We start from the raw sequence: 26,749 nt of genomic DNA, 5'->3' as shown, positions 1-26,749 counted from the left end.
CAGGTCCCTGGGATCATGACCCAAGCCGAAGGCAGAAGCTTAACGACTGAGCCACCCAGGCGCCCCTAATCAATACATTTTTTAAAAAAGATTTTATTTATGTCTTTGACAGGGAGAGACATAACGAGAGAGGGAACACAAGCAGGGGGAGTGGAAGAGGGAGAACCAGGCTTACTGCTGAGCAGGGAGCCCGATGCGGGGCTCAATCCCAGGATCCTGGGATCATGACCTGAGCCAAAGGCAGATGCTTGACGACTGAGCCACCCAGGCGCCCCGCGTTCTCCGATTCCAGTTTAACATCTGTGGGTTCAATCTGGTTTTCGTCCTTTTCACGTTACAGACTGAGAAACCTGGCTCTTGTTATCCCTACTGGGTTTGTTCATTTGATCAGTGTTTTCCAGCGTAAACCCCCCTCTCCCCACCCAGTGTCTGCTCCCACCCCTTCCTTCACCACGTGGGACCCTTGTGAACTTGCTTGGCTCTGACACTCTTTTTTTTTTTTTAAAGATTTTATTTATTTGAGAGAGAGAGAATGAGAGACAGAGCAGGAGAGGGAGGAGGGTCAGAGGGAGAAGTAGACTCCCCGCCGAGCAGGGAGCCCGATGCGGGACTCGATCCCGGGACTCCAGGATCACGACCTGAGCCGAAGGCAGCTGCCCAACCAACTGAGCCACTCAGGCGCCCTTTTTTTTTTTTTTTTGGCTCTGACACTCTTGATTGGGCTCTTCTCCCCCCCCCCCCCCCGTGTGAACACCCTCCTCCCCCTACTTTGGCTCTGACACCCCAGCCTAGGCCACCATCGTTACTCCTCCCTCCCTGGTCTCCCTCCCACCGATTTGCTTTAGGAATGACGCCTTAAAGAAGGGAAAGTGAAGAGTTAACATTCACGTTGGACATTAGAGGCTATTGAAAGTTCTCAGAGACTCTCGAGACACGAAGGGGAATAATTTCAGTTAGCAGCCTAGCAGCCGGACATCGCTTGGCCTGGACCGAGAGGAGATGAGGCAGGTGGCTCATCTCCATTAGGTTTTGCAGAGCTCCCTGCTGAGATTCTAGGGATCCCAGGGGTCGAGGGTGAAGAGAGAGAGGAATGTGTGAGAGACCAACACGAGAGGCTTGCACGCTGCGGTGTCTGTGAAGGAAAGAGTGGGGAGCATGACCAGTGAGCCGTGCTGGGCTGTCATCCATAATGGAGAGACCGTGGGACGAGGTGCTGGGAGGAAGGAATTTGAGTTAAAGCAGTCTCTGAAAGGGTTAACTGGGCCCTCAGCCGCAAGGTGGTTCAGGTAAATAAAGTTCAGGGGTGGAGGAGCTCCGCTTTTGTGCCTTTGGTCACACGTGGCATCTTAGTGCATTCGAAGCCAGATTTAACCTGGAGCCATGACTCCTATTTACTTTTCTTTAGGGAAAGGCTTCACTGATCTTGTTCCATTAGGATGCCAGAAAATTGGCTGTTGAGAACTGAATTTAGTTAGGAATGTCTTTACTGTGGAGTGGATACGACTCATTTTTTAGAGCGGGATTTGTGCCGTGTGTACCTGTATATGCATTATTTTTTTAAAAATCCCTCTGTGGTTTGGGAGATTGGAGAAGGACCTTGCTGAGAGAGGCATGCTGATTGCTTAGGTAAATGGCATCTAGGGGAAACGTTACCCAGTCCCAGTCCCCGGCTCTAATGGACATTTCAAGGCTCCTGATAAAAGAGAACCATGTCTGAAGGTCACCACAATTTACTTTGCATTGTCAGATGGAACAAAGGTTTGAATTAAGTGAAGTCCAGGAGGTGTTTAAAGCAATTGTGTAAAAATGCTCTGAGCTTTGGAAATTTATTTCTGTGTTTATGAGCCAGGCAATAAAATAGGTTTTGTTATTTGGTTTTAGCTGATAAACAGGATGGGTTTGACACACAATATTGCACTCTTTTTCCTGTAATTTTTTGACCGGAGGCATTAAAACAAAGTCTGTGTCATCTTTAGCTTTATTTTCTAAAAAATCATGTTTTTGTGAGGTCAGAAATGCTTAACCTGATTTGGCTACAAAAGCCCCAAATGATAGGTGATTCCTCTATGGTACCTTCCCAGTCCTGGAAATGGGGTGGATCTGGGGGCATGGGGATGGCGTAGTTGAAAACGTTGTTGCCTGAGCCAATTAAAACTCCTAGTTTGATGTGGACAAGGGTTAAACAGATCCTGCTCTGGTGGTACTTCAGTAATTTTCTTAGTATTTGAAATTAAGAAAAATACAGTGTTCAACTTTTTTTTGGTCAGGAAAGTATTCCATGTTTCTCTAGGGAACGCCAGCAGAAAAGATGGGGCCAGTAGGCAAAATAATAATCCAAAATACCTTCCCCCTGGTCTCCCAGAGACGACCACTGGTAACCACCTCTGTGATGAAAATATTCCCAAGCCTTCCGTGTGTGTGTGTGTATGTGTTATACGTGTGTCCCCCGCCCCCTCCGCGAACCCCACCTCTCTCCCAAAGTCACTGCATTTGATGTTTATTCGTGTAGTCTGGTTTTCTTGCCTAGCTGTATCCCATAAACACTAGTTCCATTTTGTGGGTGCCTCATCACTTAGCAGATTCCTTGTTTGTGCTCAGACGTATTTCTGACTTTCTGGTATCAGCTGCTGCTGACGCACGTCCCCGGTTACGTCTTTGCCTTGCCTCCCCATCTTCTCCAAAGTTGGCAGCCGGGAATGCGATGGTAAGGACTGTAACATCCTTACACCTGCATTCTAGCGCTTTCTTCTTGGGTTGCGGATTCCAAACCACAGCTTGTCAGAGCCCCCCACCCCCCCCCCGCCACACTCTAGGTTCCGCATAAAGAGCCCCGTCCCCCCGTCTGTCTTGGGTGATGGCGGGCGCTGTTAGGGGTAAAAATCAGCCTTTAAAAAGCTTCTTATTTAGAGGAGGAGAGTCTGGTTGCAGAAGTAATGAGTCACATCAAATGGATTATCCATTCACAGCATCCCGAGATCCCAAGACCATTGCCTTCTCCCCACACTTCCATCAGGTAGTTTGAACGAAAACCTTGGGGAGTGGGGTGGGTGGGGAGTCTCCGTGCCATTAATAACACTGGGATTAGTGTATATATGTAAACATACCAGCCAGCCAGTCAGGGTTCAGAAGCCTTAGTGGTTTAAAAAATCTGCTTCCGGGCCCTCAGAGACCTTTCAGTTCGGCTCGGCAAGGGACGCGCTCGCTCTCCTTCCCTATTTAAGATCATGACCTAAAATTTCTAAAGGAACAGAACATGGAAAGAATAGTGCAGTGGGGCTTGAAGTGTTTGCCTGCAGTGTATTTATCTTTAAGTAGCTACTTTGAAGGGGGTCCACATGTCTCCTGCCGGAGGCATAATTAGTATCTTCGCTTGGTCCCCTCCGAGGGGGCCATGTGTCAATAAGCTGTGCCCAGCGGCTGGTACTGTTGCTCTGTCACTGTTCTCATTCTTTTTTTTTTTTTAAGATTTATTTATTTGACAGAGAGAGAAAGAGAGAGAGAGAGCACATGAGAGTGGGGAGGGTCAGAGGGAGAAGCAGACTCCCCGCCGAGCAGGGAGCCCGACGCGGGGCTCGATCCCAGGACCCTGGGATCATGACCTGAGCCTAAGGCAGACGCCTAATGACTGAGCCACCCAGGCGCCCCTGTTCTCGTTATTCTTAATGAGCTGGGTCTTCCTCCCTTTGTTCTGACTGTGATTATTAACAGATTAAAAAGCTCAGCACAGTAGAGCAGTGGCAGGTTAAATGATTGTCTTATTTACATTTTTCTCTTTATGGGGCACTGCAAACAAGGGGGATTCCCAGAGGGGATTCCTGGAACACACACACACCACCCACCCACACACACACACACTTTTGGTTCTCATGACGGTGGGTGCCACAGACCTGCGGATTACAGCGAGCTCTTTGGGGGGCGGGGGGGGGGCGGTATTCTCGGTAAAGGAACAGCACTGTCCGCCTTTGTGCAAAGCAGGGCTTTCTGTTTGGGGATTTGCCTGCCTTTTGTTTCTAGAGTCTTAGAGAATCTTCAGTGATCAGCTGTCATTCAATTGCTAATTAATTCGGCAGGCCTCTGTGGAACCCTTTTTATATGCTAGACACCTAGAAGACAGAGATGAGGAACAGGAAAGCTGAGAGGCTCACAGCAAACATGTGGAAGGTGCCAGGGTAGAGGTATGTGCTCGGCACACAAGCCGGAAGGAAGTGCCTGGGACAGCCGTGCAAAGGAAGGAGCACTTGAGCTGGCTTTGTGGAAGGGGAGGGGGGCAGGCCCCTGCCGAGGTATGGGTTGGTGTGTTGTTTGGGAGGCCCCAAGTGGATGCAGCGGGGAAGTGAGCTGTATTGTCCACTCCTGCGGGCCTTGGGCTAGATACTTGGGCCCCACTGGGGTTCTGCAGCTGACAAGGTGATTTCCCATGCCCGGGCCATTCAAAAGGTGATCCTGGCTGGCGGCTCGGTGGAAAATGGCTTGAGGCTGCAGAAAGGCCCCCCTCCCTCCACCCCCCCCCCCCACGGTGGGGGTCGGTTATTGAAGCATCCAGGCCCAAGGCCTAGAATCTCCTCTCTCTGGCAGGTGACTCAATCTGCAATAAGCCTGTTTCCTCATTTGTAAGATAGGTAGGGGGTGTCTGTGCCGCTCCCCGCTCCCCGCCCCCACCGCTTGCTGGGGGTCAAACTAAAGCTCCTGGGCATTCAATAGGCTCCCCCAGTGCCCTTGGTGGTCATCCCAGAGATAAGGCAGGATTTGAGATTTAGGAAGGAACCTTCCAAAAGACCAGCAGAATAGCCAAGATTGCAGGTAGCCCGCCTGCCGGGCAGCTGATTCTCTAAAGCCCTTTGCCCTCCTTATTGACAAGGAGAGCATACATAGATAGAGGACTGACTTTGGGTATTGAGGACGATCATTTGTAAGTAGGGCAAATGCAGAAAGCCTGGGGTGGTTTAGAGGTCACAGAATGAAAGGGGATTAACCTGCTAGAAAGCAATTAAGCAATCCTCCGATTGCAAGGAACACTTCAGCGCTAATAATGAACTTCGTTGAGCAAAATGGGAATGCTGTTACATTAGATGGGATCTTTGGGGAGAAAGGCCAATGCCACAGTGGTACACAACTCTTTTTTTTGATGGCTCCTTCTGAGAGGTGTTGCATCTTAATTTTTGAGAGTGGTAGCAGAGAGAAGTAGGATCCAAAATTATACTCTCACCGCCTCAAGGGCCAAAGGGGCCACCTTTTCTTTTCTCCAGATAGACCAGCCTTTATATGCTTGGTTTTCCAATTGAGTCTGTGTTACGTGGCTGAGTTCTGCTGGGCAAGCGATTTATTTGCCAGGATAGTTTAACAGGCTAGTTAGGAAGAAATATGAAACCATGGAGTTCTTCAGCGCTGAGGGAGGGGAAGGATGGATCCCTTTTAATTGCTCTGTGACCTTGATCAGTTAAGATTCCAAGACCTTTTGCTCCAAGGACTGACCCTGTTCCAGGCCAACCAGGCTTTGCCCTCCCTGAAGATAAAGCAGGCTCCCTCTTCCCCCGCCACCTGCGCCTGGCACAGAGTCCGTGGTATTCCTCACAATCGTCTCTGGCCTTCTTAGTTTCTAGAGATTCTGAAATCCATTTAGAGAAGGTAGAGTGGGGGGCGGGGGTACTTTTAGTCGGGACAATCCTATTTTGATTGCTGGTGAGCATGTTGCTGGCTGCTGGGGCAGCATTATTCCGAGACCACTAAAGTCCTTGGTATTGTTAACCTTAAAAATAAAACTCAGTTATTTTACCAGCAAGAATGGACTTCTTTGGGGGACAGCAGGAAATTGCAGTTTGGGCATACAGACCACAGCATGCCATCTGGCAAACCCAACAAAGAGGAACGTTTTGTGGAGGAGGGAGTCAGGAAGGGGTTATTGTGAGTCAGAGTGCATTGGAGAAAAGTGAAGAGTTCAGGGTGCTGACCCATTTCTCAGGGGCTGAGTAGCAGGGGTGGTCGATTTCTTCCAGGAGATGCAGTGTGTCTCTTTCCCTGTTGGGGCCTATAATTGATGACTCTTTCCTGTTGCCCGTTCTTCTGTTGGGGCCTGAAAATGGACGCTTCTTCCTGTAATTTACATTGATGGTGTCCTGGCTCCCCTCTCTAGCCTCCCAACTCTAATGCGGTCTCCCTTTATTAATTTTCACAGTATGCGTGTCCCCCAGGCAAGGTGACCCTGCCTTCAGCGTTCAGCGTCTGTTAGGATTTGTGGATGCTTTGCATGATGAAGAGAGCACAGACTTTGGCCATGTTCACAGAGTGGCCTGTGAGCTTGATAAAGCTACTTTCTAACTGGTTTCCACTTCTGAGCTTGATGGGTAGAAGTGAGGTTCAGTGGAGGCCATCCTAGCTGTTCTGTGGTGTGATCGTGTGGTTTTGAGGAAGAGCCAGAGAGCCCTCGTTGCATTCGACTGGGTGTGTATTTGTGTATGTTTTAAGCCATGGGTATAGATAAGAAACCTGGGAAAGACTGTAAGGGGAGGGTCTTCTCCTCTCTTCCCCGCCCCCCCTTCTTCTTCGCAACCTGCTTGCCTTCCCCGTTTAGGAAAGCAGATGGGAAATTGCTTTTGCTCCTACCTGTGTGAAGTTACCTGACAGGCTGATGTTTTAGTCCTGAGTCTTTGTCACTGAAACCAAGTATTAACCTAATACCGCTCCAGTGAGAGCTAACTTACGGTGCTTTTGCGTACATGACCTTACACCCTTTGGGGTCATCACAGTTGTTACAGCTGAAGACCTCATCCTCACTGTACAGACAAGCAGACGAGTCTCCCAACAAAGAAGCACGTGACTGCTGAGCTGACGCTTCCTTCTAGATTTTGGGATTCCATGGAGGGTCTCGTTCAGTGATTTGGATTGGCACATACATAAAGAAGGAGCAGTCCCAGGATGGGGCAGGGGTCGCACAGGCAGCTCCTTATCCCATAAGGAATTAGGGGCTGCCTTTGAATTTGGCCTCTGGCCTGGCGGGCTATTCCCCACGACCTCCTGCACGTACCCCTGGTGGTGCCAGAGATGGCTTTAGCTGAGCGTCTTTAAATTTTACCATAATTTTAATTCTCTTTCCTTTAGAACAGGTGATACTAATTTTCTCCTGATGTTATGCAGATAAATCATTAAAGGCACGAATGTGGATCACTTTAAAGAAAACACAGAGAGGCTGGGTATGGCAAATAATCTTAGGGCCCACGGAGGTGGATGAAGTTGGGGAACTCCTTTTGTCAGTTCTTCTTCCCAGGTAAATTATAAAGGCCGACCTGGAAGAGACCAGGAGACCCTGCCGTTCGCCGTGTCCTAGCTCCCCCACAGCCTTACAGGGCACTTTGTGTTTCCCTGCGGGTGGGGGGGGGGGTAAGATGAGTATGTGGTACGTCCATAGTTAGGTGAATGACCCAAGGCAGTTGGCAGCTGCATTTTTCTGTGACTCTCCCGTGTCAACGACTGGAGCTTTCCGCTAACTCAGGAAATCCGCAGACAGCTATCCCTCTAGCCCCCAACCTGGCCCCTACCAGTTCACTCTTTTGTTTTAAAATTTCCTCGTAGGATAGTAGGGCCCAACTGCTTTTCATTCTGTTTGTATAACCTGAAAGGCCAATCGTGAAAATGCCAACCCGGTGGGCCGGCTGGGTTTATTAGGTCAAGCTACAGAAGTGGACTCCCCTGCTCAATGACCGCATGCAGGGAATCCCTGTAGGGTCTTCCCAAAATAGAACGGAGCTATGTTTAGCTCGTTAAGATAAAGAACTGGTTGGGGGAGGGAAGATAATGGGAAGGAGGGCTTGTATGTATGTGTTCATGATTATGATTCATAGAGAAGAATCCAATTTTATAGAAACCACAGCCCAAATTAGAGAAAGCAAGCTTTTGGATTAAAATGATTTCTGTTGTGGTTGTAACATACCACAGTTTGATTTTTGTCCAGATGAAAACATTTGGTTTTCACTTCAGTAAATATTGTGGAGACATTGCCAGCTAATTCTGAAAAGTAATGAAATACGGCTTTGGCAAAGCGCACAGGCATTCTGTACTCCGGATTCCACTTATCTGATCCAAGTTCAGATTTTTTTTTTTCCACATTTGCTAATGCACTTGAATAATCAGAAGAGAAAAATCTGCCTGTGATTTTAGGAGAAAACTGTATACGCTAAATACACTTTTATAATTTACAGGGTATAAAAACTCCCTTGCTCCTCCCCAAACACCCCACACGTTCCGTAAGTCTTTTCGAAACTGTCACCTTTCATTGATTACATCTCTAGAGCTACAGTTTGCGACGGAGACAGGATGTAATTCTGCGTGGTGAGTCAGCCTCGCTCTGTTGTTAATTAACGTCGTGAATGGCGCTTGTCCCTTAGCGTGGGGAGACCACCCTGAGAACACCGGGGGAAAGAGCTCGGAAAGGGAGGCTGTGAGCCCCCTCGGAGACCCCTCGTTTTCCCAGTCTTCACTGGTGTGCAGCAGGTGGTAGGTGAGTCCTGCTGTGGGAAGGGGAAGATCTCCCTGAGGAAGCTTTTTCATGTTGTGAGACCACACAACCCCCTGTCCCTGGTTTTCCCTTTCCCTGTAGCTCCGTTCCTGTTTTCCTGAGTGCTAGCCCCACAGTGAGCTTTCCCAAAGTCTGCCTCCTTGGCTGTTTGGAGTAAAGAATTTTCCCTAATAAATTGTCTAGAGATGAAGCTTGCTTATGTGCCAGGATCTATAAGGTGCATACTGATTTTGGTGAAAACTTTAAAAGCGTATGTGCTCTACTGTTTTCACATACTAAACACTGATTGAGCTTTTTGTGGCCTCTTCATCAATAATGAACCTGAGGAATGTGGGGTAGTTTTCACTATCGATAAATAACCCAGATTGCTTTAGGGTTTATAAAATGCCCTTTCCTTCACCTTTTGTGTGTGTGTGTGTGTGTGTGTGTGTGTCTGTCTGTCTAGCAGATTCCTCTTCCTCTTAACTAATCTGTAAATTAGATAATCGAGCTTGAATCTAGGCTAAGAAATGAACGTGCTCTGTGTGAATGCCTTTAACTAGTTGTGGTTCCTTACAGGCTTTTTGCTTCCTTTTATATATTTGAAGTTGTTACATAGTTATTCTCCAGGTATTAGTATATAACAGTGCTTCCCTGTCACCTTGATTATTTTTAGTGTGGCATGAAGTAATGGGATGATTTTACTGGTTTTATCTCTGTGAGAATGAAACGCAGCTTCTGCTCTTGGCACTTCCCTGGTTTGTCTCGATCTGAATGCGAGCTTTGCCAGGGGACACGCCAGCAGCAGGGGGCTTGGAGGGATTACATACAGTAGCCACCTGGTGACAGAGTACCAGGCCCTGTTGGATTTAATGTTTTCTGCTTGCTTCAGTTGGACTATAAAGTGAGTGAAATGTAAGGGTATGAGAAAAATTCTGGAGGTCTGTTCTTCTGGGGCAGAAGCTAACAGTTCACGAGGCCACTCCTGGTGGACGGGGTTACTGATTGGCAGTGGCTTCGTGAACATAGGCTAAAGGACAGTAAGGGCCATACCCAGGAGGAGCCGGGTTGTTTGTAATGAGTGGCACCTGCCAGAGAGGAGAATTGGTACAAGCCGAGGATGTGAGCTAAGGGCATCATCTTGCCTTGGAGTAATTACCTGCCCCCACTCCCAGGTTCATTATTATTGAATATTGAGCCTTTTTCAGCCACTTAACCGTTCTCTCACAAGTATTCCTTCTCTTTATCATCCTGGCCTCTCTGTTCCCCATCTGGTTTGAGAACCCTTCGTTACGTTTTTTTGATGATGCTCGCCTTTGGGTCCAGACCAGAGGTCAGTGGTCCTGACTAGAAGCTCAGTCGCCTCTTAGTGTGAGGGCGCTTATCCCCGTGCCCCCGAACTTAAGGCACATCACATCCTTCCCGGCCCCGACTGCAGAGCCGGCTCCCCCAGGACTTGGTGGTGTTTGGAGTTTGATTTTGAGAATGCCCCTCAGAGACACCCCATCTCCGTTCTTCACATCTTACCTGTCCCTTGTGTTAGTTAGCCTCTGACTTTCTTCTAGAGTACTGGGGAGGTTAGAGCAGTTTACTTGTATTTGGGGAGAAGCTGTTAGAACAGATACATTCAAAAGATTGGTTATTTGCTGCCGTTGTGGAAGAAATTACCCTGTGTGCTTTCTTTTAGGAATATTAACGCTTGGATGCGTCTAGACATTTCCTCCATTTTAGTTCTCTGGAACATAATGTTTACCCCATTCTCAAAATCTTGAGTATGAGGAATGGGATAGTTGCTTTGTGCTGCTTATCCAAGGTCTGAATCTTTAAAAAAAAAAAAAAAAAAAAAAAATCCTCAACAGATGCTGTTAAATGGAAGTTAACTCTTTGTTTTTCATAGTTGCACCTGGGTTTTTTTTAGCAGATTCTCTTTGAAACCGAGACCATTTTTATCAGTCTTACACCACCACGCCCCCCAAAAATACGACTCTCCAGTGGTCTTGGTTGCAGAGTTTGCTACGTTTCCTGTTGGGAAAGGAGACCCGGGAAGGCTGGAAGGCTGGAGGGGCTGAGGTGAATCCCCTACCAGCACATCCCTTCCCCTGCTCTCTCTCTCTCTCACACACACACACACACACACACACTCTCTCTCTCTCTCTCTCTGTCTCTGTCTCTCTGTCTCTCTGTCTCTCTCTCTCTCCATATCTCCCCTCCCCCTGCCCCGGGCTGGTCCACCAGTCCAAGATCGAGCCCAGGCTCTTCTTTAGAAGAAATCCAACATGGGTAATTTTATCTGGGAGGCACTTGAAGAGATGCTTCCCTCATTACCTCTCATTTCACAGAAGAGGGAAATCTGATGACCGAGCCCCACACTTCCAAGCGTTGAAGTTCCTTGCTAGGTCTGTCCGACAACACGTAACGTGTTGCCTTCTGTCATGGTCTGTGCCAGGATGAGTTGGAGCCTGTGGTGAAATGTCTGTGTCTGTCCGTCTGCCTCATGAGTGCTAAAATACAGTTTGCCCTGAGTTTTCTAAAATACATACAGTTAGATTTGGGAATGAAAGATCCAGCAGGATTGGTCATTGGACTGAGGATGGAGGCACGTGCCCTGTGCCCACCTGTGAATGAAGAATCCTAACTGCGGGTTCCAAGTTGGGAACTGGGAAGGGTGCTGGTCCCCTCTTCCTAGTCACTCTTGTACTAATCCTAAAACCACTTTAGAACAAGTATAGATAGGTTGTTCCAGGGGAAATAGGGCTAGCCATTTTTTTTTTTTTAAGATTTTATTTATTTATTTGAGAGAGAGAATGAGAGAGAAAGAGAGCACAAGAGGGGGGAGAGGGAGAAGCAGACTTCCTGCTAAGCGGGAGCCCGATGCGGGACTCGATCCCGGGACTCCAGGATCATGACCTGAGCCGAAGGCAGTCGCTTAACCAACTGAGCCACCCAGGTGCCCAGGGCTAGCCATTTTCTTTTTTCCTTTTTTTCTTCATCTGTAGCTCCTGGTTTATAAGAACCTTCCTTCCATTGAAAACCTGCTTCTAATTGGAAATGAGCAAAGGGGAGGAAACGAGCAAGGGTAATGGCTTTTCAGACCATAGCCAAGTCTGTTCTGCCACGTACATCCCTTTGGAGTTTCATTTCTACCCAGTGGTGTGACCCACCTAACTTTTGGGGTTTTTAAAATGCAGTAGAAGGAAGGAAGAATAGAAGGAAGCAGGGGGCTTGGAGGTGTCTGTGTGGTCTTTGCATTTCTGCAAGATGGGTATTGGGATTACCACTTCTCCTTGATGTTGCCCATTTATTTATTTCCATAACCTTGTTGGATCATGTGGCTTGGCAGCCCGACAGGGATGATTTCAACCTTTGTGTCTGAAGTTCGAGATCTCCATTGGGAGGGAGAACAGATTGGTCACCTGTGTAATCGTTGATACACTGGAGTGTTAGTTCATTCACCAGAAAGCAGGCGAGAGAAGGAATGATATTTCATGCTTAATAGTTCTTCTGCTGCTTGGTGGTAGCTCTCCCCAAAATACTTCACGGTTAAGAAGCTTGAAGTTATGGCCGGAAATTAATTTGGGGGATTTTCTTTGGATTTTAAGCAGCCTCTGGTCCTAAACAATAAACCATGAGTTGAGGGATCTTCTAAATTGTCATTGTCTGATAAAGAAGAACTAGATTGTGCTTCTTTGTAATATTGAGCTTATCTTCTGGTGTTACTGCTTTATCTTAAATTCAGAAATGAAAACATGAGCAGAAGGTTAAGGTGTAAAAGGAGTGAGGGGTGTGGGTTAGTTTAGTCTTGTGCTGGAATTTATTTTAGTAACTATACGTGCTACTAACCTGATCATAATATCGAAGTAGCTTCCAAATATATTGTGATTTGGGGGAATCCATGTCTGTGCTCGCTTTGGCAGCACATATACTAAAAATGGGGGAATCCTTGTCTGTCATTCATCTCTTTGTGAATACAAGACCAACGTTACCTTTTATCTGGAAGTGTCATATTCCTGTTACTACTGCTTGGTTTGTCTTCCATATTTAAATTCATTTCCTTAAATTCGTGTCAAGTCTAGTAAGTTAAATGCATAACCCAGAATAGTTTTTTTCTCTCCTCCTTGACATTGTAACTAGTTGTCTTTAATTTTACTGATTCCCGCCTGCCCCACCCCTTTGCTCAATTCAGTTCTTGGTGGTTGTCATCCCCCCCGCCCCCCCGACTATTCATATGAGATTTAAAATTTTTGATTTGTTGTTTTTGGTGAATGGCATCATCCCCCTGGTGCGGGGGGGCGTTGCTTGAAATCCGTTGAAAGGACACAAATGGAGTTTTATTTCCTGGGGGATATTTGAAAAATAAAAGTGGCAGTAGAGATGAACAGCTTTGTTTTATCTGCTCGGGCAGATTTAGGTTCGTCCCTTAATAAATGTCTCCCTGTGTAGCGCCCCTTTGGAAGGGGCGAGGGCCAAGGCCTGTGGTGATGAGTCCTCTTCGTTCAAACCCCCCAGGTTCTCCTGCGCTGCCCAACAGCATGGTGTATTTCGGAAGCTCTCAGGACGAGGAGGACGTCGAGGAGGAAGACGATGAGACGGAAGACGTCAAAGCAGCCGCCAATAATGCTTCATCTTCATGCCAGTCAACCCCCAGGAAAGGAAAAACCCACAAGCATGTTCACAACGGGCATGGTAGGTCCACTCTTGATTTGGGGTAGAAAATGCTGGAATCCACAGCTCTGGCCGAGAGAGCTGCTGTAGGTCATCTGTCGAGGTAGAAGATGAAGATGAAGGCTGCATAGCTTTTGGGTGGCAGAGCTAGTTCTGGGGACTTCTCTAGGTGTTGGGCATTTGCAGGGCAAAGAGGTGGGTGCAGCCCAGTGTGTTCTAGATGAACAGATTGTTAAGGCACGGGTATGGATATTCTTGCGTGGTGGAGGCGATGATCAGTCCCTAGTGAGCTGCAGATAATGGGATTCGGAAGAGGAAGAGATGATCTCTAAACAGGGATGGGCCAAGAAGATCTCGTGAAAAATCTTTTGTGATCAGCTTACAATTATTGTGATTTTAGCAGATGAGGTCATGTAGAAAGAAAACCATTGAGCATGTGGAATCAAGTAAATTCACCTATATTATGAACCAGACTGATTGTTTTTTTTCCCCCCCTCGAGGGCAGTGTGTGGGAGGAGGACAAGAGTGGATATCAGGGCGCCTGGGTGGCTCAGTTGTTAAGCGTCTGCCTTCGGCTCAGGTCATGATCCCAGGGTCCTGGGATCGAGCCCCGCATCGGGCTCCCTGCTCGGCGGGAAGCCTGCTTCTCCCTCTCCCACTCCCCCCGCTTGTGTTCCCTCTCTTGCGCTGTCTCTCTCTGTCAAATAAATAAATAAAATCTTTAAAAAAAAAAAAAGAGTGGATATCAGTGAGGAACCAACTTTTAAGTGAGTTGGCCGTGGGAAGTGCAAGGAAGTGTTGTAATTGGAGTTGTGCTCTGTAAAGATGGAGTTGGCATTGGTTGTGAGGATTGCATGAAAGGAAGGGACCCGAGGGTGGGGGGGGGGGGCGCCTCAGAAGGCTGGAATTGTGGATGGTCACCTGGCCAGAGGTAACCAGGGATGGAGCGTTCCTCGAGGCACTGCAGCTGGGAGGATGAGGGGGTGGGGTGAGAACTGTGGCAGGGGCAGGGTTGGGAGGAGGACTTGGACCAACAGGGAAGGTAGGCAAGAAAAATAGGCTAGGAGAGGCAGAGAGTCAGGCCCAGAGTCAGGCACGGAGGATGGGGGTGGGGAGGTATTCCGGCCCATTTCCTGTTGCGCGCCCCTACCAGGATGCTAGGCATCCTGTTCCATCAGGGCTCAGAGACCCTGTGAGCTAGCCAGCCCCTGTCTGTCTGTCAGTGATTGAGGCAAAGGCAGATTTCTCTTTTTTCCTCTCCAAGGCTTTGCACAGAGCTACCGTTGTCTTTCTGGACCCCTTCAGTAGAGGCTCGGGTCCAGCACAGGCTAGATGTGATGGGGACGTGCCTGGTTTTCACCATTGTTGAGCATTTCTGCCTTGTCACTGTAACGATTATTTGTCCTGCTTCTTGATTAGGACTGTGTTTAGGAGGCATGCTGACATAGTGGAGGGATGCAACCCTCTTTTTAAGAACTTAGAGTTGGGGCGAGGGGGTTAATACTCTCCCAGTGCAGACTACAAAATGCTGACTTGATTTTAAACCTCAGAGGAGTGAGGTTTCCCCCTGCAGCTGTGGTCCTCAGATAATCTTGACAGTTGGAAGAGAGCTCTGTATAGGAGTCGGAATATGGATGTTGGCAGAGAGCTGAACTTGCCGTGGACGTTCATGACCCGTGGTGCGTGGCCTGGTTGTGGGACGGTTGTCCCAACTGTGTATGTGTGTGTGTGGGGGGGGTTGTTGTTCTTCAGGGTGCCTGGGAGTGACCGAATGGAGTTGGTAACATGCCCTGCTGGGCAGGAGGAACAGTTCCAGTGTGGAGAATGGGAAATGGTTGATGATTTTAGATGTGGAAATGAGATAAAATAGATCAAGTTCAGAATGATGCCTCCAGCCGCTGAGCTGTCTGAAATGGAAAGAGGTGACGAGCGTCCAAGGAGCCCAGCCAGGAAATCACCTCTGGGGGGGGCTGGACGTGGGAGCAGAGTGTGGTCCACGTGAGCACAAGGGCGATTTGAAGCAAAGCTGAGCAGGTTTTCACTGCTGCCTGGAGAGCCAAGGCTGGAGGTAATAGAACAGGAATTAAGAAGGGAGGTGATTTGGGGGTAGTTAAGAACTTTATTATCTGCTGAGTTTGCAGGGATGGTGAGAGACAGAACTCCAGAGAACAGACTGGGAATTTATCATCCTGGAGCTGCTCACTGATGCAGCCAGAAGGGGTGAGCTTTCTGAGGTAGAATGAAGCCACAAAGCAGACTTTTGGGGATTTTTTGTTTGTTCGAATTCTGGAGGAGGTGTTTTCTAGTTGCGCTTTTGGTTTAATAGGAGTCGAGAGTAAATGAACAAAACATGAAATTAAACTCCTCTCAGTTGGTCTCTGTGTCCATGGGATAGAAATATATTTCATTAGGATAGCATCAGAATGGTTCCTTGATATAATTTTTCATTGTCTCACTGTGTGGGGTGGGTGAATTTATCAGTCTTTTAGGGTTTCTGGACCCAATTCCAGCATGGGGGTGAGTGCCCCCCTTTCCCCCACAATACCCAGCAATTCTGGGTTACCAGCAGGGTTCTGAGAATTTAACTCCATTCCAACACTACCTGCATGGAGATCGCATCGGATTCCACAGGTTAAGGGCTCAGTCCTGTAAGACTGCTCCTCATCCCCCACCTCAGATGAACCGCCTGTTACATGGGCTTCTTACGCACCAGCTACACATTGCAGGTTCCAACAACCTCTCCCCCTCAGGTTTGATTAACTTGTTAGAGTGGCTCACAGAACTCAGGGAGACACTCACCTTCACTAGTTTGGTAAAGGATAAGATAAAGGATACAGATCAGCAGCCCTATGGAGAGATCTGGAGGGTGAGGTATGGGGAAAGGGCATTGGAGCTCCATGCCCGCCTGCTCTCTGCATCTCTGTAGGTCTGCCAGCCCAGAAGCTCTTAGAACCCCGTCATTTTGGGGTTTTTATGCAGGTGTCATTACATAGGATTGACCAAGTCATTGACCCTGGCGTCTGGCAGACACCCACACACAAGGACAGATCACCTGATTCCCCCTCCAGAACCTCTTACCTTCCCAGAGGTCGGGGACGGGGGTGGGCTGAAAGTTCCAGTCCATTGCTTCCATGGTTGGTTCTGCTGGCAACCAGCCCCCATCTTTAGGTACTTCCCAAAGGTCCCTTCACTAAAATAATAAAAGATCTCTGTATCACTCTTGGCGCTTTGGAAATTCCAGGGCTTGGGGAGATAGGAGCCAGGAATCGTGGACCAAATACATATTGTTTGTTTTTTGTTTAAGATTTTGTTTATTTGAGAGAGAAGACAGCATGAGTGGGGGAAGGGGCAGCAGGAGAGGATATCCAAATAGACTCTGAGTGTGGAGCCAGACGTGGGGCTCGATCTCACGACCCTGAGATCAGGACCTGAGCTAAAACCAAGAGTCGGATGCTCATCCGACTGAGCCACCCAGGAGCCCCTCAAATCCATATCTTAATGACCAAATATATATTTCTTATAAATCAGACTATGACAGTCCAATCACGTGGATCTGGCGAATTAGTCCCATGTCTGCTTTTGCACGTGTGGTTGGGTCCCCACCTCCTACTTTTCAGCTTGTTTGAACTTGCTGGTGCACTAGGCAGTCTTCTCATTGATCCGCCTTTCAGTGTCCAGAGTTACCCTCCTTCACTGTGTGTGGGGCTCAGTCTCTTTAATTCTCTTTTCACCTGAGCTGCAGAGTGGTGAAGGGGCAGCCGCTGTCTGGTGTCATGTTACGAAGTTTCATGAAGGGTGGGGGTGAGGGAATTGGCTGACCCTCCCTCCCTATCTGAGGGGAGAGGGTAACAGTTTTGCACTGACCACGGTCACTGCCATTAGGAGTCAAGGAAGATGTGTCTGTATCTACAGGTACACGTCCCTGCACGGATACACACAGGGAGACTTCTAATTGTTTAAAATGTCAGGAGATTTTACCATTTTAAATAGTTAACGTGTGAGTGAAAATGATATTGTGGCATCTGTAAAAAGGGTTTTAAGTGCTCACTTTGGGTATTCACTTGTTGAAATATTCTGGGGTTCTTTTTGTAGAGTCGTGAATTTTAGGGCTCTTGGATAGGGGCGGTGGGGGGACAGTGTGTGTCATTAGATGTACTGTGGGGTGCCTGAGCTGAGGACCCACATGCCCCTCTCACTGTCTTTTCTGCTTTTCTGTTCTTGTACATGCTCCGCTCTTCCTCCCCGACTGTGCTGACTTCTCTGGGGGATACAGTGCAAGGTAAAGGGGAACAAGGAGCATGCCCAAACCCACTGGGCTTCATCAGAGCGCTGACTCTACCCTTCCTTAAAGCCACTTCCCAAGCTTTCCTTGATGAGGCTTGTAGAAACCAAAAGTTGCAAGGCCCTTTATTTCCTATCTGTGCTAATTCTAAAAATGCTCGTTCTGCGGGTCTACTTCTAATGACTGTTTTCTTCATTCTGGGTCCTCCATACATCTGTCTTGTCTTTAAAGTGTATTTCCCATGTTGTGTATGACAGTATGCTGTAATCCATAGTATATATATTTGCTGTCCAGGGAGTGAAGTTTCTTTTGGGGGTGGGGCCCCACTCTGATGTCTCCTGAAGTCATTGACTTACAGCTTTGGTTAGATTGAGTTCATCTGTGATTAACTCAACCCCCACCACCTCCAGTCCTTTGTCTTTTTGGTTATGTCAGTTTTTGAGCTGGGAAGGGATTGGATGCAGTTTCAAAGGTTTGTGTTCGGATTCAACCCCAGTAGAGTCCTAGAACCGATCCTAGTGAGAACCCATGGGGCTATGTACCCACCTAAACTTGGGGGAGGGTGATGAAGAGACCACTGCAGGCGCAGGTGATCGGTCCTTGTGTGTGGGTGTCTGCCAGACACCAGTCCCTCCTGCAGTGTCATCTTGTCTGAGACCCGGCCTTATTTATGCAGTCTCTCAGTCTGTGGGGTTGCCCATTCCCACACCAGGCACTGATCCCCCGTGGGCATTTTCCTCTGGGATTCCGTTCACCTGCTCTTTAGTAGCCCCGTGGAAAAGTAGGAATTGGTATTATGTCTGAGCTGGTAATGTTGCCATGGACATGGAGACCTTCCACGTCCTTCCATATCCTAAACCAACATGGTTGTTAGTAAAGTTGTTCTGTGAGGTGTTCAGAAGACCACACACATCACATAGAAGTACCAAATCAACTCCACTATAATATGTTCTGCAAAATTAGTTTGTGAGTTTTTGGCAAATGTTAACACCCGTGAGTTGGACAAAGATTTTGTTTGCTTATTCCTGAAAATGTATTTGTGGAGGACTTGGAAGGGAGTTCTGGAAATCATTTTTCTGGGGAAGTGCTGAAACAGAGCCTTACAGAGGGCAGGATCTTGCCACATTAACCATTTTTTCGGAATTTTATGGAGTTAATTTTTGTGTCCTACATAAAATAAGTTTAACTTAGGAGCGGATGGAAAACATGCATAAGACCTTGTGCTAATTTTTGTGCTTTTGGAAGATAACCCAGATGAATAAGGGATACGGACCTTCCCCCCAAGGGGCTGATGGTATGGGACACTCCCTGTGGAGAATCCATCAGAAACTGAGACATTCAGGCTCTCTCTGCGTGTTTTCCCGAGCACACAGGCTTAATGTCTGGTTCATGGGTGCCCTTTCCCCATCACTGTGTGTTTCTCACTCTCTTCCTATCGCTCCTGGTGTGGCCCTCTGTCCTATGACTTCGATAACCCTTCCTCACACCCACGTTCAAACATCCACGATAGGAAGGGGCCTAGGGAACAAGCAGCCAAGATACTCGAGTGTTTGGACTCTATGAAAAGCGGTGTTTGTAGTTTCTAGTGTATGTTCACCAGGCTTTGTGAATTTGTTTTCCCTTTTCGGACATCTGAGTACCAAATCTTTTGTAAGGTCACATGGAAAGAAAATATAACCTGAGATTCCATGTCCGGGAGTCCTCTAGTGCGGAGAGCGGGGTGTTCTTTCTCTCCCTGCCCCTCTCCTTCCTGAAGTAAAGCACTTTCCTTGGCAAAGGGTATTCTGTGATCACATTTGCATTTTGGGAAGATGAACTAGGACAGCATTTTGAGGGATGGAGTGTGACAGCTTAGAGGCAAAAATAAAAAGAGGCCCTTTAAGGGACTGCTGCCTTTGACCTTTTGTGGTGATGAAACCAGGAGATGCGGCAGGAAGAGAGCTGAGCACAGTGCTTCCAAGCCCGGGCTTCGGACTCTGACCTGCCCGGCTCTCATGTCTACCCGTCCTCTGGCCACAGTTGATAACGGCCTCAGAGCAAGTGTCTTACTATTTCTGAGCCTCAGGCTCCTTATCCGGAAGGTGGGCACGAAGCGAAAGGTCTGGAGGCTCTCTCTTAGTTGTGTATGTAGAAATGGTCCTAGTTAGAGGGTGATTTCTCTAACTTGTTTTGGTAGATGGTCTGACACCCGCTTTTTTGTGTGAAGGTGTGATTTGAGGGCTGTTTTCCACGCATGACAATAAGAACACAAGACTTTTTGGGGGCGCCCGGGTGGCTCAGTTGATTAAGCGTCTGCCTTCGGCTCAGGTCATGATCGCGGGCTCCTGGGATCGAGCCCTGCGTTGGGCTCCCTGCTCCGTGGGGGGGCCTGCTTCTCCTTCTCCCTCTGCAGCTCCCCCTGCTCTGGTGCGCAGGTGGCCTCTGTCTCTCTCTAATACATGAATAAAATTTCCTAAAAAAACCCCAAAACACTAGAGTTTTCAGGACGTGTTTGCCTACATTATCTCTCGATTCTGTCTCCTGTACAAGAGTCACTGTGAAGGGGTTGGGGCAGGTGGTGGTCTTGCTTACGGTGGGGGACGTGGAGGATCTGAGCTCTTAGGCCCATCACCGAAGGTGACAGGCAGGTTGCAGCCAAGAGTCAAGGTGTTGGGAACCCGCTAGCCCTGCACAGGATTCTGCGTCTGGGGGAGAGGGTGGACGAACACTGGGTTTTGTGAGGGGCAGTCTGTGCCATGGTGGTGGAGTTAGCGTCTAAAAGCCGGCTGCCCCAGCCATTGCCTGCGGTGTAAGGGTCCGCTTGGGTCTCTGCTTGCGCTGTTGCCCGCCTGGCCTTCACGCGCTTGGCCGCCGAATAATGAAAACGTACAGGATGGCAGTGCTGCTCTGCGAGGCCAGGGGAAGGGAGGGCGTTGAGGCTAGCTCAGAAACGTGCCCGCCGTTAGCAGTGCTCCTCCAACTTCAGGTGACCCAGAGAGAGGAGCGGTTTTGTTGAAAAAAGAGAAGTCCGAAGGGCCCATAATGTTAAAAAAAGGGGGGGGGGCGAGGGGAGTCCTCTTTGGAGAAGGCCAGTTTCAACCATAATTGCAGAGGAACGCGGGGCGCTCTTGTTACCTGGTTAGGTGAGCTGCCTCACCCCTGTCTGATCTGTAGCCTCTGGTCTAAAAGGAGGCAGGTGATAAGGAAACAAACCTCTGCCGGGACTTTATTAAAGCAAGTCCCAGTGATGATTGGGAGTCAGGCCCCAGGCAGGATCCTGGAAATGAGGATAGTCCTGCAGGCATGATTTTCCACAGTAGAGAAAGGAGCCCTCGGTCTTTGAAGCTCATCACCCAAAAGTGGTACAAGTAAAATGTAGTGGTCTTTGGAAATGGAATAAACAGCATTGCACAGCTTACCCAGCCATTTCTAGATAATTGGAATTATAATACCAGCTTGCCCATCACATGTTTGTTCTGGGTTGTTGTTGTTTTTGGTCCAGTTCCTACAAAGGTCCTTATCAGCATCAAATAGTCACCTGGAGCTCCGTGTCGTGCCTCTTGTAAAGCTCTGCATGGGCTGTGTGTTCCTGGGGTGGGCGTGTGACTTCTCTGATTCCTAATTTCCTCTTCCATGAAACGAGCAGGATAGAGTAGCTTAGCATTCGTTTGTTCATTTCTGTCCCAGTGCAAGGAACAATTGACCGCACGTGTCTTGTGGACAGGACTAGCCACCAGTGGGATCTCTTAGAGTGGCCGATGGGCATTGCTGTGTGTGCCAAAGGACTTTTCCAAGATCCCCTGTTGAGCCAGGTGCAGATCCCTAACTAAAATTCGGACCTGGGCGAGGGCATCCTTATCGTGTGGTCAGGCAGGTCTGCAGAACCGTTGACCATTTTCACACGAGAACACAGAGAGCAAGCTGCTTTCTCGTGGTTCCTAGTGTCGACGTGGTGCTTCTCCCTACTTTGTGTGCCAGGGACATGCAGGTGTGTGGGGATGGCCGGCAACATCTGTATCCTCCCCGGGGACGGTAACCCTCCCTGAAATGCGGGGAAGTTAATGTGTGGAAAACAAAATGTGGAACGTGAGCACTTTAGTATTGGGGTAGCTTGGCCAAAAGCCCTGATGAGGCCGCGTGTCCAGGGGAACCGTTATATTTGGGCCATTTTAGCTCAAAGAAACCAGGAAGCAGACTGCTGATGGTGTCCTGCTTTAACTTGTTTCTCCCCAAAATTTGGACCCTCCCTCCCTTCCTCCCCGAGTGAAGCAGAAGGGGTTCCCTATGGAGCAGGCTGTTGCGTAAGGGTCAGGGTGTATGGCTCAGGGTGTGGAGGCAAGGCGCGGCGAGTGACCCCACGGAAGGTCCCTGGGCTCTCCCCGCGACGCCGGGCTGCCGTCAGTGTCCGATTGGGCCTGCCTGTGACCGCACTCCTCCTCCGTGGGCACACAGCCCTGTGCCCAGCCACCTCCTGCGAGGGCCCAATGTCCCCAGGCAGATGTTTCGTTTTGTAGACATGCTCCCGGACTCTGATGTTCTCATTTCCAGTCCGCTGAGCATCCTCATGGAAATGCATTTGTTTATGAAAATGCATAATCTGATGTGACGTGGACCGCGTCACGTGCATCTGCAGCCCGGGGGTCACGCTCCAGGGTCGCAGTAATGACGCCTCCAGCGGCTCCTACCCCGGAGTTTCCAGAACACTCTTCCATCTCCAGGACCTCATATGATCCAAACAAGAGCGCCCTTAAGTAATCCCTATTTGGAAGCAAAACACCACCATCAAAACACGCTCTGGGGATTATTGATGTCACAAGTTGATACTTGAAATGGCTTCGTTTTTGAAAAGTTCTCCTAACTGGTTGGTTTTCTTCCAGGGGGGTGAGTGCGGTAGGCTTAGAGGCATGAATACATTCATTTGGAATGAATTTGCCGTTGGGTTTCCTCCGCCTTGCTGCTGTGGCCAGGCGTCCCTCATCCTCTGCAGAGGGGAACGTGGGGAGAGTCCGTGTTTGCATCAGCCCCGTATGGTCGATTTTTCACAGGGTTTTTTGCACTTTTGAAAAACGGGAGGAACTGCGCAGAGCGTCCTTCCTTTTCGTGTTCATCTCTTTCTGAAGAGGGACATTTCTCAGAGACGTTTTAAACAACGTGTCATTGGACTCCCAGCTGGAAAGATTTAATTGCTTTTGGATTCACACCGGGGGCCTGTTGTGCGAGGGCCAGAACACAGTCATTTGGATGAGTTTACCAGAGTTCTGCCTTGGAGGTGCACCCCGCTTGCTCTGTGTGTGCGCAGGGCAGGGTGGGGGTCTCACCGCAGCCGTGGGAAGCCGGGAGATGCTCTCTCCAGCCCACAGATGCTTCTTCCTTCGTGGGGTCTCCTCTTCACCTTTTTCTCACCTCTGGCAGCTTCATTTTTTTGTTTTGTTCTGTTTTTCCCCTCTTGAGGCAAGTGAATTTTCCCAAAAGTTGGACTGTGGGCTGGGAGTATGTTTTTGAAAAGAATAGTACATGTAATGTTGGGTCAGGAGATCTGTTGGCTCGCCGTCCTCCACTTCTGTATTTGGGGCCAGTTGGTGTAGTGATTTGCAAGCACCACACGGGCTCCTGTCTTCCCCATGATGGTTGCAACCTTTTCTTTGTTCTTGTTTTCTTATCCCTAAAGAAGAACGGGAGTGCGGGGCGCCTGGGTGGCTCCGTTAGTAAAGCGTCTGCCTTCAGCTCAGGTCATGATCCCAGAGTCCTGGGATCAAGTCCCGCATCGGGCTCCCTGCTCAGCGGGGAGTCTGCTTCTCCCTCTCTCTGCTTCATCCCCTGCTTGTGCTCTTTGTCAGATAAATAAATAAAATCTTAACAACAACAACGGAAGAATTGGGTACCCTTTTCCAAGATTTTATGAGCGTGCATGTGTCTGTGTGGCTGGTACAAAGTGCAGTATTCCACGCAGGGCCTTAGGGGACCCCCGCCCACACACACACGCTTAGGACAGAGGGCTGACCCCTCTTCTAATTCAGTGTGGGGATGTCTCTTCCTGGTCATGGTAGAGCCGCTCCGCTCCGGGCTGAGGGGCTTACACAGATTTCAGTGACAGTCGATTGGGACCGGCTTCTGGCTCGGATGCCTTCCTGATCAGCTGTCCGTGGGCCAGTTACTTAAACCCCCGAAACCTCCCTTTCCCCCATTTGTAAACAGCTGATAACAAGTGGCTTTTTCAGTTGGGGTCGGAGAGGGGAGGTTGTGAAGTGGCCGCCGATGGGCACGTAGTGTTTCATCTTGGGGCGATGAAAGCATTTTAAACTTGAATTGTGGCCATGGGTCGCGTGGCTCTGAATATGCAAAGATCCACACGATTGGTAGGTACACGTCAAATGGGCAGATTGCACGACGTGTGAATTATAGCTTATTAAAGATAAAAATCTGTTAGGGCTGAATGACAGATGCCCTTAGCGCTGTGCCTGACGTTTTTCTTAAAAAGTGGATGCTGGCTGCTGTCCTCTAACTGGAGTCACACCCCATGACGCTTCTAAAGAATTAGAACACCCTGCAGTTCTGAAAAAAGGAATATTATTCTATTAGATTTTCAGAGTCTTTAATCAGTTTTGTTGTCCAAAATTGTCTGGGATGTGTTTATATGCTACGCATTGTAAATTGAATTGCTGAGCTCTTTGCCAAACTGCCCAGTATTTAATACTTTCCATTAATTTCATCTGGCCTGTCTTCAGGGGAGCCTTTAGTTGGGAAGATGTGCTGTGTCCAGATACTGCAAAATGTGCACGTAGGATTTTTGACAGCCCTTTGTTTCCTGGCTGGAGGGCCGGTGGAGGTGTTTGTGATACAGTAGCTGCCCCATGATATTTATTCGGAGAGTGTTGAAAGCGATCCTTATCACAGTGCAAATATTCCTATATGTAGTTTCTCTGTACTGATATTTTTATTCTGAAAATTACCAGTTCTGTAACTTGTGCATTTGATTATGTGGGGAGCCTTCCAAATGCACTCCTGTGCACATTTCCAACGTGTGTTTCTCCCAGTGCACTGTGAATACTTACAGATGCCTTGTTCGGATCCAAACGTGGGCCAGAAATCTTACAATTTACTTCACATGTGGTCGGCCTTTTAGAATTCATCCCCTTGAATATAGATTTTTTTTTGAAACCCCAGACGACAAAAACACTGCAGTCATTTGTTTTTCAAGAGTTAATGCACACCCCTTCTGAGCATAACCCATAGTTCTGTGCCCTTTGTCTTGTTTCTTGAGAGTGATAAAGCATGAAATCCGTCTCGGCCCACTGCCTGCTGGCCCAAAAGGCCACTTGCCCAGATGTCCCTCCCCAGGCCCTGCTCTGGCACATTCGAGAAGGCAAATATCTTAGAGCCCACTAATGTGGGCACAGGCCCGGGGAGCTGGTCACCGTCCTACCCCATCTCGTCCTGTCTTCAGCTCCGTTGGGGGCCGAGCAGGCCAAGAAACCATTTTTCAGTGACAAAAACCATTCATCTTGACTTACGGTCTTTTTGTTGTTAAAAGGTCCTGTGCCCTTTTAAACTCCGGTATCTGAAGTTACTAGGAACATATGCAAGAAACATGTTTAAATGGCAAATCCGTCCAGCCCCGTTATTGTACATCACTGCACATAACATGTATTTACATTTTTAGATCCTGGGACAGTGGCAACCAAATTTCGATGATAGAAAAATGTTCTAGGACTGAAATTCTGTAAGTTCACACGTAGAAAATTAATTTGCCTTTTTATTAATCCTTTTTAATGCATTTTTTTCCTGTTACATATTTTATTTATTTGAGAGAGCTCTATAGAGAGAGCAGGGAGCAGGGTGGGAGGCGCAGAGGGAGAGGGAGAAGCAGACTCCCCGCTGAGCAGGGAGCCCAATGCGGGGCTGGATCCCAGGATCCCACGATCATGACCTGAGCCGAAGGCAGACGCTTAGCCAGCTGAGCCACCCAGGTGCCCCTCTTCCCTGTTTTATATGTATAATCAAAGTGGTAGGATTTCAGTGTGTAGAAATTCCAGAGGGGTTTCGCAAACCACCTTGTAAACCCGTGGCGCTTGCTCGCGATGCTGCAGGTCGGGGTGCACGGAGGCTGCGGTAGGTGTCCCAGCTCGTGTTGCGGCCTGGCTCTGGTTCCTGGTGTGCGTGAGCCATGCCGTGAGGTTATAACGGGACTTGCGCTGACCCGAACGTGTCCTCTCTGCCTTCCCTGGCGGACCAGTGCCCGCTGCTAAGCCCGGGGAGCGGTTTCTGCCCAGGGCAAACCGGGTCACAGCACTCACATGCTGCATGAAAATCCTTTTGAACTGTTGGTACAAGGTTGGCAGACATTCCATTGTTTTCAGACAATAGTGACTCAAAGTTGAACTGGCTCCAGGGAGCGAGCGCAGCTTTTATACAGTAACAAGGATTTAATGCCAGCCAGTTGATGGAGTCTGTCTTCCCCAAGTCGGGACGCCTTGTAATGACATGACGCTTACATTTAAATAACTGGCTCCAGATCAGAAACTTGGCGCGCTTCTCTTTTCCTCTCCGTCACACACTCTTCTTTATTTACAGGGATTCTCTTTTTGTCCCTTCGATTTGTTTTGGGGGTGGGACAGGGAGTGAGTCTTATTTCATGGAATTTTGGGGTCGGTCCAGCCTTTGGGCCTTGGGTTCATTCCTGCCTCCTTGTCTTTGTGCGTCTGCTGGCAGACCTTGCAGCCCAGCTTCCCGTGATGGCTGCTGTTCGTATTTCTGTCTTTCAAGGAAGCGAAGGCTTCAGAACCCCCTTAGCTCAGGTCCGACACGGAGGCATCTCAGGGGGTCCTGGAACTTCTGTCCGATGCCACGTGGGGACTTCTCTCTCCTAGTCCCTTTATAAAAAATAAACCACATCAGGATGACGTGCTGGTGTTCTGATGAGGTGCCTTCATATGCACAAATAATCAGGGTTGGGGCATCTGGTTCTGGGACGGGCACGGAGACGGGCCCACATGGACGTACGTCCTCGCTAGCTCTGTTCCAGGGGGCATTACTGCTTTCATATGTGGCCCTTGTCTTCACTATTACAGCAGGACCTTCGAAGAAGCCGAGCCGTCGCCTCTTTGCCGACCTCCTTCCTCTGAAGAACGCACAGCATTTTATGTACTTTATTGTAAATACTTGAGCTTTTCCTGGAGGGCAGATAAGAGGAGGCAGCTGGTTTTGTGGTTCAGGGAATGGGGGCACAGATGTGTTTGGTGATCTGGGAACGAAAAGTCAAAACGAAGCTGAGCACATCCCCTAGGAGAGGCCGTGGATGTGGGGAGGGTTTTAAAGACCTTATGGTCCGCTTTCCATGG

General features: G+C 48.7%; 1 protein-coding gene across 10 annotated transcripts in view; it reads left to right on the top strand.

Moving 5' to 3' along the window:
- Window positions 1-26,749, top strand: part of JARID2 (jumonji and AT-rich interaction domain containing 2) — a 260,030-nt gene that overhangs the window by 194,146 nt on the left and 39,135 nt on the right. For all 10 annotated transcript variants that reach the window (XM_064597156.1, XM_064597150.1, XM_064597151.1 and 7 more), the window contains one exon: window positions 12,995-13,171. In XM_064597156.1, coding sequence (XP_064453226.1) covers window positions 12,995-13,171 — 177 coding nt within the window. The remainder of the gene's footprint in view (window positions 1-12,994; window positions 13,172-26,749) is intronic.

Source organism: Mirounga angustirostris, unplaced genomic scaffold (assembly GCF_029215605.1).
Source record: "Mirounga angustirostris isolate CCGP_5_RB_7025 unplaced genomic scaffold, mMirAng1.0.hap1 SCAF_8, whole genome shotgun sequence".
Classification (NCBI taxonomy): domain Eukaryota; kingdom Metazoa; phylum Chordata; class Mammalia; order Carnivora; family Phocidae; genus Mirounga; species Mirounga angustirostris.
This window is presented reverse-complemented; position numbering and strand designations above follow the sequence as displayed.